We start from the raw sequence: 12,776 nt of genomic DNA on the forward strand, positions 1-12,776 counted from the left end.
GGTGAACTAACTGCCTGTGCGTGTGTTCAACTCCCCCTTCATTATCCCCGAATTGGACGCAACCAAGGGAAGCGGGGCAGATGATATAACCAGGCCCAAGAGAGCTTCAATTCTGCCACTCTGAATTAGCCTTTCTACTCCAATACTTGTTTAACCGTAGTCTGTCCATTGGCACTTTTCCATCTGTCCTGAAGAATGGTTATGTCGTCCCCATCCCATATTTAAGTCAGGAGATAACCGCGACGTTATGAACTATAGGCCAGTAATTGTCCTTTTGTCAGTTACAGTATTAGCAAAGTGTTCTAAGGCCTAATCAGTTCAGCCCTTGTTCAGACAAGTGTTGATAGACAAACAAAAAGGATTCACCTCTGGTCTGGCAGCTCTACTGTGACCATAACCTTCTCTCACCAGTGCCAAGTCATGGATGCCTTCTATCGACGATGCCAAGATGGTGCTATATACAAGGATTTCAGCAAAGCCTTTGACAAGTTTAGTCGCCGTCATCTTCTTGCTAAGCCGGAGGGCTATGGCGTTGTTAGCACGATGCTTCGATGGTTTGAGAGCTATCTTTCTGATCGCCGTCTGGCTGTTGTCTTTCAGTCCCACGTCTCTGCTAGCTTCGTCGCGAGTTCCGGCGTCCCGCAAGGTTCTCATGTTGGCCCACTCTTGATCTCGATCTTTATCAACGACATTAAAGATAATATGCAGCATTAAAGATGATAGCGGGCTATGTATGTTCAGATTCTACATTCAAAAATAAGTCGAAAATGTGGAATAACCTTTTTTAGATTTCGGCTTAGTTTAGCCATAATCCGCCATTTTGTAATTTTTAAAAAAAATAATTATTAACTCAAAAGCCCTTGATGGAGATATTTTTATGAAACTTGGTATAAACTTAAAGTCTACAGGTATAAACATTCTCCGAAAATATCTTTGATCAGGCTCATCAAATTTCAAAATGGTGGCCATTTAAAATTTTGTTTTAATGGAATTTAACTTTACAAATTTTAAATGGCTGCCATTTTTTTAATTTGATGAGCCTGATCAAAGATATTTTTGGAGAATGTTTATACCTGTAGACTTTAAGTTTATACCAAGTTTTATAAAAATATCTCCATCAAGGGCTTTTGAGTTAATAATTATTTTCAAAAAAATTACAAAATGGCGGATTATGGCTAAATTAAGCCAAAATTGAAAAAAGTTATTCAACATTTTCGACTTATTTTTGCATGTATAATTTAAATTTGTAATACCAAATAATATATACAGTATAGATGTTATAATATCTGTCTCTATTACCGGTATTTAAAAAAATAATTTAGATAAAACTGTTGTAGGGCCTAATATAATAATTATATAATATTTAATTATTATCCATTAACTGCTATAAAATTGCTTTATTTTAACTTTCTGTTCAGCATTTTGAACATTCAGCAAATACGATTAAAACATTAGTTAGTTTATATTTATCAACAAATCTGGATCTAACTTAAAAAATATTTCAATGAACAAAAATTAGTTTACTTTTAAATGAAGCATGCGGAGTTATTTTCGTATAGGTAGCGGTACTATTGACCTAAAGGTTTAGAAGCAGGTGATTAGGATGATTTTCAGATATTTTAGGTATTTTACTTTACTTTACTTTACAGTACACACTTTGTTGTTATTTGACTTTATTTATTTCATACCTACTGACAACAGGTAAATATTTTGAGGCAATTAAGTTTTTCCCTTTTTTATCAGGTTTAAATCAAAACTTGTATTTATTGAGGTTCTGTTAAATCTTCACCTTTTTTCTTTCTGTTTTACATTACAATACTTAAATTATTACTATACATAAAATACACAGGCTTATTTCTGACAAATTTAGCACCCTGCAGCTTTTAAACTTTACAAAATGTTTTAACAATTTAAAAAATTTAATTATATCTCAGGGCTCACTTTTATGTCCCCCTCCTGCGGGGATCCGCATGATTTAATCCAGCCATATAGCATAAAATAATTGGACCGATACTGGATATAATATAGATTAAGTTTAATTTAAATGACGGTCACAACTTTAAGTTCGGCCATTTTTAAACTGTTCACTGTAGCAAAAGTTGGCTCCAGTAGCCATATACTCTATCTATATATATATTATCTATGAAACATAAAAAATATGTTACCCCTTTTATGTTAAATCATTGTTGTTAATATCTATCTATCTATCTATATATATAATACGTGAAGCCGTTTTTTGTTAACGCAACTCCTCCCTTAATTGTGGACCAATTTCAACGTTAAAGGTGTCAAAAGATTCGTCTCAATATGTAGTTTTGCAATAAGGTTTTAGAATTTTGAAATTCCTACTCTTAAGGGCGTGAGACCCTCTCAAAGGTTGGGTTTTCCCCATAAGAAATACATAGAACAAATTTAAAAACAAAAACAGCTGTTTATAAAAAGAAACTCCTTAGCTTTTTGGGAGTAAATATTAATGTTTGTAATATTAAGACCAAGTTAAACCGGAAATCAGTTTTGTAGGAAGAACAGAAAATGCTTCAAGTTCAAAGAAGAAATATTGAAAACGTGAGTATGAGACAATTAATAATAAGATATCTTATGCGTATGAGGAGAGTAGAAAAAGAGAGGCCTGGTCTAACAGACACTCATCCAGATACACATTCACTTGGTGATATGAATAATATTTGCCAGTTCTGCTATACATCGATGGTTCTGCTATGCAACTCACTTTGGAAGTGAAAAAATATACAAAGCACATAGTGTTGTCACGGTGGTAAAGTAAACTTGCCTAATGTCAGATCAAATGAATGCATGCAAGAAATGTTTACTTCTGACACAGACAAAACAAGATATTTCAAAATATTTAGTATAAACTATATTAATGCCTTGACTATGATGCGTTCAAGTAGCAAGATTATACCAAATCTTGGCGGACCTTATGTTTTTATTGGAAACTTTTGTATTACTCGCTCTACTTCAATTGAGAAAAAACACAAATGGATTGTTTACTTATAGGTTATGTTGCCAGTTCCTCGGAAAAACTTATACAAGGTTTATTGAATGAATTTACCAGCACAATCCAGACATTTCAAGTAAAAAATAAGAAGTTTTAAACAGCTCATTTGCTATTGAAAGTTTTAGTGGCAGTATTAGACCAAACATAAGTGAAGGAACCAGTGTTTTATGTATTCAACGATCGAGTTGTTACGGTCAATTTTTTTTTTTTTTAGTAACTGAAATACTTTAATATAATAAGTTATAGTACAATTTAGACATGGAAAAATAATAAAACATTTGCTATTAAAATTAATAAAAACGAATACGAAAATTGCTATAACCAACAACAGGTATTTAGAGAAACTCCACAGAAAAACGTGAGACTAACAGACACTACGTTAAAATACGTTAACCAACTTTCAATGTTGTTGGTGCTTCAGTCTATTCAAAGCAGATTATGACAGTCCAGTTGGCAAAAAATGGAGCACATGAAATGGTTGATATCACCTCACTTTTCAGGGTATCCACGAAGAAAATTTGATTAGGGGGATGTCTCAAATCAAAGAAATAAAAAGACCCAACTTAAATTACTAAACACAGGTTATCAGTAGGCCTAAGGCAACAGTTTTCTTCAATTCTCAATGCTGGAAAAACTTTGTTGCAACATGTAACTCGAATTGAAGCAGACCGTTTAGCATTCATTATAAGTTATCAATTAAAACTGAGAGCAGAAATAATGTAGGTGAACCTTGACGAGGCAAACAGAGGTATTTAAAATTAGTTTCTAACAAGTGTTTAAACAATTCTAAGATGTAACTACAATTACTGGAATTTAAGCATAAAGTTTTCCTCGGCATTATGTTCCATACTATGAGCCGCACGGGTTCTCTAGTTATGTCTATTTTACTCTAAAAAAACAACTTACACTAATTAATTTACAAATGAAATTAAACATTTTTCATAAAAAAAAAACAACAGCAAAAACTAGCACATTTAACATTTAATTTCTAGCTGTTGACAAAAGTATAGCTGTTCAAAGTAGTTTTATCGTTAATAAGACCGGTAGGCCTACTAAAATTACATGGTATGTATTTCCTTTAATTTTAAATTTTTTTTGTGTTTTCTGCTATATCAAATTCCAAATTTCTATATAAAAGACCTCCTGGGGCGAATGATTCGTAAAATACAGCAGTTTCATAATTGAAGTACAATAATTAAATTAATTTATACAAAATATGATGAATAAATATAGTAAATAATACCAACTTATAAATATATACTGCTGATATAATTCTGTGGGACAATTTCTCTTTCTTTTCTCTTGAAGGGGTTAGCTAGGTCCACCCTGGTATATTGTTTTGTCAAGTAGTCATTTTCCATAGCATACGATAAAAGGGTGTCAATTCTCTCGAATACAGCCGGGGGTGCATCAGTTTCTGAAACAATAGTTTATAGAAATAAGACCAAAAAAACAAATCGACTACATTGAAAAAAATCTAAGAAATACAAATAACCCACATTCATCAACTGTTGAGATACCCTGTGGGTGGATACCTCATTGGTATGAAAGTCTAATGGAAAATAAAGTTGCTTTGAATATCTTCCAACAAACAAAACGTGAACTTAAGAATTGTAAATATACAGTAAAAATTATGCTATTTATTTAAAGCTGGTGTTTAACAGGAGCGGAAGCAGATCAGGGAAAGCAGAGTAGCGGAGAAGCAATAACCTCTCTGTGTTTTGATTCCGCGCCTAGGAAAACACAGCTTTAAGTAAGATATGTTATTGGAAACTCAAAATAATCCCAGAGCAAAAAACATTTAAAAGTTGTCAAACATAGATTAAATTAAAAGTTGGCTTTCAATTATTTAAGTTGCATCGCCATATTTTAGTGTGGCAGAGGATTAAAGCGGAATACGCGTTTAAATACGTCATAGAACGGCCTCACTCCAGTGAGTCTTGGCTACCTCGACTGAAACATCACAAAACAACAACATCAATGCTCTCTAATGCTGTCACACAGAATCAGAGATTGTGATAAACCAATATGAGGTGGCTATTGATATGACGACAGAAAAATAATGGGGTTCTGTGATAGTACCAAAGTTGGAAAACATTGTGATGTAAGTTGGACTAAAAGACAATATATTGTGATAACACCTGTGAATGTGTTATGATGATATAAGAATGAGATTATGATGGTGTAAAAGAAAAGAAGAATTGATATATATATTTATAACACACACACCAAAATAGAGTAGGTTCAAGGAAATGAGATGCTATTGATACCAAGGAATGTAGGGTAGGAGATAGTGACTTTGCTATGAATGATGGATGGTTTCCACATAAAATTGCAACAAAATACAGTTAACACCAAACTATGAAATGCTTTGTACATGTACTGTATTCATGTCTATGTCTATCAGTTACCGGAATAGTCGCCAATGATGCCGATGTACCAAGACTTGCTGTTGAGTCGCTGGTACTTGAGAGGCAGAGTCGGCTGGCGTGTCCATCCTCGGCCCTCGTAGATCTCAGGGGAACTGCTACCGCATATCATGAAACTGACAAAGAACCAACATTGTGGTGATCACACTTGAATGCATGTTGATTACTTCTATTTACTTATCTTTTTACTATCATAAAAATCAATGAAAAAAATAATATATATTTTTAAAAGCACTACTATTCTAATTTTATTGCCAAATTATTGGAACGGAAATCAATGCAAACCATACAATTTTTCATCAAATAAGAGAGATATATTTTGTTGACAACAGAGTTAAGCTACACTGAACATAACATAGAGTATTTTATTAATAAGATTCAGTTTTTACAAAGGAAAAGTAATAACAAGCACTACAATTGTTGCCTTTTTTGGTGATGTTAATTTTGTTAAAATTACTATGTATTTTGTAACAGACGAAAGTGAAAATTTCTAGGGAAAGCAGTCCAAACAAATGTCAAGGATTTGTCTGGTTGGATTGCGTTTTAAAAAGTACAACTTACTTGAACCGAATGTCTGGCAACTTATTGTTATACTCTCCATTGAGAATATAGCACAGTTCTTGACAACAGCCGAGTTGGTCCGGATCAGGCCCAGGAGAACGTTTTGCCTGAGGTCCGAGATAGTTCTTGCGTACGTAGCCGACAAACACATAAGGAACTGGGGCTTGGATACGCAGAGGGTAACCTGGCTCACGGGGGCCCCAGAACTGACGTGGAATGAAGTCTTCAATAGCTAGCATTGCTGGAGAACAAGTTGCAGTGGTTTAACAATGAGGAAACTAGTTTATTACTAGTTTTATTGTATTGATTGTAGATTACCCTGTGCTTAATGGATTATTTTATCATAGCATGACTGTCAAACCAATCTTCTATATTAATATTTAATAGGAAAGCATGTTTCTTTAAAACCTTTTTTCCCAGCTCGTGTGCATCGCAGGGAAAATCTACGTACTGGTATACTGTTAGAAATATATTTCCTTCTAGATGTGCAGAATTCCTTTGTAAATTAAAATAGTCTACAAAATAAACACAAAAGATTAATTTAAAATTCAAAAAAATTAACATGGGCTTTATGGAGTGACGAAATAACAACAAAATATGAACAGAAAATCAAAACAAATGGAAAAAATTTAATCACATGTTTTATTTACAGCTTGTGGTGAAAATAGAGAAGTCTGTTCATTACATATTTTTGGTCGAGTTTTCGACCACTAGCACTGGACGACCTCTAGTCTATATATAATAGGCAAGCATGTTTCTTTAAAACCTTTTTTCTCATAATTATTATTTGCCATATACATAAAACTATCTACACATAAGTGCTCATTGTCTGACAAAAAACCAACAAATGGCTTATTCTGCATATTTATAATCCATAACATTGTAAAGGAGAAGTGGTTTGGTTAACTTTATTATAATAGCCCAGTCAATGAATGCAATAAAACAGCCTTTTTCGCAACTAAATGGTGGAAAGCTGGATTTTTTATATGTGATAGAACCACATGAGAGGTGTATTTTCCCAAAAGTCCCCACTTCTACCCCTTGAGCTTTCCCCCCCACCCCCCTCCAAACATAGAAATTGCAGTGATTTACTTAATTGATCATAATTTGAATGTTATGTAAGCTATCGAGCTGCAATTTGTTTTATTTTATTTCTGATTAGTTTTCCTACAACTTTTGTATTTATAACATTTTTCTAAAACCAATAATTAGGGAGATATAAAATTTAAACTTCGTTAAAAGCTTTGTTTCAGAGTGCAAGATCTTGTTTTTCTCTATGTATACTTTTAAATATAAATAATACGCAAATATGGTTCAAACAAAAGTTTTAGTACGTTTTTCAAGGTTTACAAATATATTATTGGTTAGTCATCTAGGTGATCGGGTGAAGAGCTGAGCGTCGGCAAAGTGAGCACGTGCGCGCTAGTTGAACACCTCTGCGCTGCGTCATCGCATCTAGCCCAGCCAATAAACGCACCAACTGCCTTTTTTCGTCGCTAAATAGTGGAAAGCTGAGATTGTTATATGTGATGGAACCACTTAAGACGTGTATTTTCTAAAAGTTCCCGATCCTCCCCCCACCAACCCCCCCCCCACCAAAACCCCCTCCAAACCTGGAAATTACAGTCGCTCACTGTACTGGATATAATTCAAATTCTACGCATGCCATCGTAGTGAAATTTGGTTTGTATTTTTTATAATTAGTTTATCTACAACTGTTGTACTAAAGATTTTCTTACAAAACTATATCCACAGAGATATAACATTTATACTTTTTTTACAATGTTTATGTTTAAGAGTACACAATTTTGTTTTACCCTCTATATATTTTTTCCCAAATAAAATACACAAAATGTTTTAAAAAAAAACTTTAGTATGTTTCTTAAGGTTTATAAATATATATTTGATTAGTCATCTGAAAAAAACTGATGTGGTGTGGGGCGTCGGCATTGTCGGCAAAGACACCGGGTGCAGGCTTCCGCGCAGCGCAGCACCGCCCGTCGATGCGTCGCGTCATATGCACCGACATCGCTAAGTTCTCAAAGGTTTTATACAAATGCTATGGCCTTGTACTTTTTAGTTTACTACCAAAACAATCTGTATCCAAGCTTAACCGTTAACAGTAAAAACAATTATTATTTAGATGGAACCCAATAATTTTTTTATAACCGGTTTTGGTTTAGGTAAATTAATCTCTACCTACTTACTTGTTATACTTGCAATACTTTTAATACTTGATTTCTTCATATTTGACCAACGAAAGTTTGATAGATTGAGGTATAGAACACTAGGCCTAATAAACACTTTAAAAATCACTATAAACATACTCTTTGCTCTTCCTTACGTTACAATGTGCTTTCCATTATCTACCACCAATGGGACTCGCTTTGTTCCCCGCAAGATTTATACTAACTGCGCCTCGCGGTCAGTAAAGATCTAAATAGTAAACTGAAAAAAATACTAATTAGATGAAACCTAATTATTTGTACATTTCTTAAATTTATTGTTGGTTTTAACTCGTTTATCATTTAAAATAATAATTTATTTAATTATTTCTGTCAATGGCTAAACCTATTGACAATAATATACATGGATACATATATTACATTACATAAAGCTGGGTAAGAAACATACTGAACCCAATGATGAGATGACCCAATTCGCCTATGGGTCTGAGGATGATTGGAGTGTCGAATCGAAATCGACGACCACTTACCATCTTTTATGTATATTTACAGTATTGTCAGTAACATAATAAGTGTAAATTTATGTTTTAAGGGTTAGACTATTAGACGTATTTTCTTTTATTTACTTTCCAATTAATTAATGTAATAAGGCATATATCCAAAATTTATAAATAAGTAAGTAAAAAACTATTTGTGTCCCCGTACATGCAGGCTATTTACCGCTATTTACGGGATACATACAGGCAGATTATTCAAATTTCTTAACATATTGTGTAGATGTGTCAATCAAATTGAGGTTTTTTTCGTAAAAATTGGCAGCAATGTATTACGAATCTGCTTTACGGCACTAATACGTGGTCCAGATCAATCATTTTTAGAGACTTTATACTGTAAATCTTGGTGAGGTTCTGTTCTCTAATATTTTATTGTTTTCATGTTATCTAAAAAATTAGTCAGCATAATAGTTCTTTATTGGATTTTGGTAGACATTATGCAAACGTTTCACATCACTAATAAAGATGAAGGTGCTTATTAAGTGTTTTAAAATCTCCTCTATATAGACTTAATAAAAAAGTTAGTTTTAACATTGACTGGTTTTAATTTGTGTTCCTTACCTTACCATGATTAAAAATGGCTTATAAATACTACCGACAGTTTTCTACGTTGTTCGTGATATTATTTTAACACAGGCTTACAACTCATGGCAGAGCAGCCATATTTTATTTGCTAGCGAGAAGCGTGAAGAGGATGAGGGACATATCAACGATAGGACGCAGTTTGTATCAAGGATTAGTGAGTCGACGAAAAGTTTTTACTGGCCGTGAGGTGATTCATTTAGTCATGGTTTAGCTTGGAAACAGATTGTTTTGGTAGTAATGTAGGCTACAAATTAGGAAGTCTTAGAATTTAAATAAAACAGTTGAGAACTTAGCGGTGCCGGTCCTTATTAGGCTATGCGTCGACGGGCGGGGTTGCGCGGATGCTGATGACTAATCAAATATATATTTATAAACCGTAAGAAACATACTAAAATTTTTGTTTGTAACATTTTGCGTATTTTATTTGGGAAAAAATATATAGAGGGTAAAACAAAATTGTGTAATCATAAACATAAAAATAAAAAAAAAATTTAAACATTATATCTCTTTGGATATAGTTTTATAAGAAAATCTTTAGTACAATAGTTGTAGATAAACTAAGTTAATTATAAATAATATTAAACCAAATTTCACTACATGGCATGCGTAGAATTTGAATTATATCCAGTAAAGTTAACAACTGATATTTCCAGGTTTGGAGGGGGTTGGAGGGGGGGGGGGTTGGAGGGGAGAATCGGGAACTTTTAGAAAATACACGTCTTAAGTGGTTCCATCAGATATAACAATCTCAGCTTTCCACTATTTAGCGACGAAAAAAGGCAGTTGGTGCGTTTATTGGCTGGGCTAGATGCGATGACGCAGCGCAGAGGTGTTCAACTAGCGCGCACGTACTCACTTTGCCGACGCTCAGCTCTTCACCCGATCACCTAGATGACTAACCAATAATATATTTGTAAACCTTGAAAAACGTACTAAAACTTTTGTTTGAACCATATTTGCGTATTATTTATATTTAAAAGTATACATAGAGAAAAACAAGATTTTGCACTCTGAAACAAAGCTTTTAACGAAGTTTAAATTTTATATCTCCCTAGTTATTGGTTTTAGAAAAATGTTATAAATACAAAAGTTGTAGGAAAACTAATCAGAAATAAAATAGAAACAAATTGCAGCTCGATAGCTTACATAACATTCAAATTATGATCAATTAAGTAAATCACTGCAATTTCTATGTTTGGAGGGGGGTGGGGGGAAAGCTCAAGGGGTAGAAGTGGGGACTTTTGGGAAAATACACCTCTCATGTGGTTCTATCACATATAAAAAATCCAGCTTTCCACCATTTAGTTGCGATAAAAAACATTTATTGATTGGGCTATAATCTGATATAAAGAAATACCCACTATAGCGACATCGAGGATTGGTTTTTCTGCACAGCTTGATCACCAGTATTTAAAAAATTTTACATTAAAAATGTTATTTGTTCATAATCAAATTACTTAAGAGTTTTTTTAGAAGTTGTTGAAAATATATAACCTTTTACTTACACATTTTTATTTTTAAGCATCACTTATTTATTGGCAATTCAACATGGACAATTTTATGTTTAGGTTTTTCAACAGTTTGTGCATATTATTAGCATGCCAAGTTTCACAAAAACCATGTATTCCCCACGAGCAGACTGTTTCTTACTACATAAATCTCATTCATTAGATAACAACTAGCTGTCAAATTTGTGATAAGAATTATTAGATGTTGTGGCTTATTGCTGGTTTGTTATTTAAATATAAATTATTGGTATCTTCATTTTACATTTTGGTTGAAAGGGAACAGGGTATAAAAAATAGTTTCCTCTAAGAGATAGATTATTTATTTATAAAATTGTTTTCACAAAAAATTATTTCGTCTTTACCCTTTCCTTGTGCATTTCATTCAACCCAAAGGTGAGTGAGCGTAGCGAACGAACTTCAACCAGGACGTGATTGAGCGATGCGAACGAGATCATCTTGAAAATTAAACGTAACGGTACTTTCTTTCCATCGGTCTGTCTTAGGGGAAACCTATAACTTAGACGATACGAAGTTCGCCGGGTCAGCTAGTTTATTTATAAAATTGTTTTCACAAAAAATTATTTCGTCTTTACCCTTTCCTTGTGCATTTCAGCTGATTCTACTTGTTTGTTTTGCCTTTGTTATGAACACACTGTAGGTAATGTCTTTATTCTCCTTGCTGTAGAAGTGATGTAGCATTGATGCAGGGACGAGAAGACAATTATCCTTCTCTACATCTACGCTGACATCAATCCTTACTCTGGTGCTCACTTTATACTCCTTCTCATCTGCTTTGAACGACACCTTCACATTGATGTCATGCTTGGGTTTGCCGCAAAACACTGGGATGAAGGTGAACTTCAAAACTCCCGTGGCCACATTGAGATCTTCAACGAGCCAGAGGAAATGTCCGTATATAGAGAATTGGGAGGTGAAGGTGAAATCGGTTTTGAAATTTTCACAAAACGTACGGATGGGTTGTGTTTTCTCAAGGAACACCATTTTCTCCAGATGTTCCTGTTTGAAGTGATCTGTCAGCTCCACCGCAGGGCCTTGCCACTCACAGTTCTTGCACTGGATAGGTTTGTAGGCACAGTACAACTCGTGATTGTCTTAGGCGGTGACAAGGTACGAACAGTTCTTGTAGCGACAAGTGTGCGGGATGACATCAAGCACTTGACTGATGAGACAGTTCTGCACGACGTTGGAGAACGTTCTCCGGCAGGATGGGCAAGTCTCTTGCTTGCCCCTACACTTGGTGCAGATGCAGTGACCGTTTATGCAAGATGTCGTGTCTTTCTGGAGGGCCTCCAAACAGATAGAGCACTTGAAAATTTCACACAGAGCGAGAATAACATCCTGTAGCTCCTCTGGCTGCAGTTTATTCTGTAATAATTTTTTTTTTCATTTACAAAAATGCATTCAAACATTTGTAACAAATCTTTATAACAGAATATTGCTGCACATCAATTTATTACCATATAAATAAGAGGTTAATAATATACGTTAGGCCTAGTATTGTCTTGTGACTCTTATTTACCTTCTCTAAGGGCGAACGACGATCATTTTGGCGACCATGTCACCTTCTTCTTCAGATCCTAGTTAAGAACATCAAAGTTCACTCATGATGAGGTCGCCGAAACGCACACACAAAGATAAAAATTAAATATTTGACTACTACTTTCGCCACCAGCTACAGGTATGCACTGCTTGGTTAAAATATTTTGACTGCAGTTTGGTTGGAAAGAGTGTAGACATTTGTACTTTGTTATCATTGGTTGTAGTTTGAGCAGGGTGTCAAATAAATTGAACTTTGCTGTGTAGCCAACCTGGCTGACGGCCCTTCCGGCCAATGCCTAAAGTGTTTCTTTTGACAGATGCCCTGCGTGGTATCTGGAAATGTAAATAAAAGCAGCAATAAAGCACTTTTTCATTCA

General features: G+C 34.2%; 1 protein-coding gene across 1 annotated transcript; it reads right to left on the bottom strand.

The window, feature by feature from the left end:
• Positions 1–4,247: 4,247 nt before the first annotated feature.
• Positions 4,248–10,949, bottom strand: LOC128999259 (uncharacterized). The gene is made up of 4 exons (XM_054425654.1): positions 10,837–10,949; positions 6,007–6,247; positions 5,428–5,561; positions 4,248–4,433 (listed from the first exon to the last, which is right to left on the bottom strand). The coding sequence occupies exons 1-4, from the start codon at positions 10,838–10,840 to the stop codon at positions 4,264–4,266; spliced, it is 549 nt and encodes a 182-aa protein (XP_054281629.1). The 5' UTR covers positions 10,841–10,949; the 3' UTR covers positions 4,248–4,263.
• Between the last annotated feature and the right edge of the window lie 1,827 nt (positions 10,950–12,776).

The sequence above is a fragment of the Macrosteles quadrilineatus genome, unplaced genomic scaffold, assembly GCF_028750875.1.
Source record: "Macrosteles quadrilineatus isolate MER2022 unplaced genomic scaffold, UCM_ALF_1.0 Scaffold_8__2_contigs__length_117827958, whole genome shotgun sequence".
Classification (NCBI taxonomy): Eukaryota; Metazoa; Arthropoda; class Insecta; order Hemiptera; family Cicadellidae; genus Macrosteles; species Macrosteles quadrilineatus.

Bases quoted from the DNA above. Each gene is read 5' to 3' on its own strand.
- LOC128999259 (XM_054425654.1), bottom strand. The intron at 5,562-6,006 runs GTAAGTTGTACT...GTTCTTTGTCAG, and splicing joins TTGCCAGACATTCGGTTCAA to TTTCATGATATGCGGTAGCA. The intron at 4,434-5,427 runs GTAACTGATAGA...CTATTGTTTCAG, and splicing joins CATCATTGGCGACTATTCCG to AAACTGATGCACCCCCGGCT.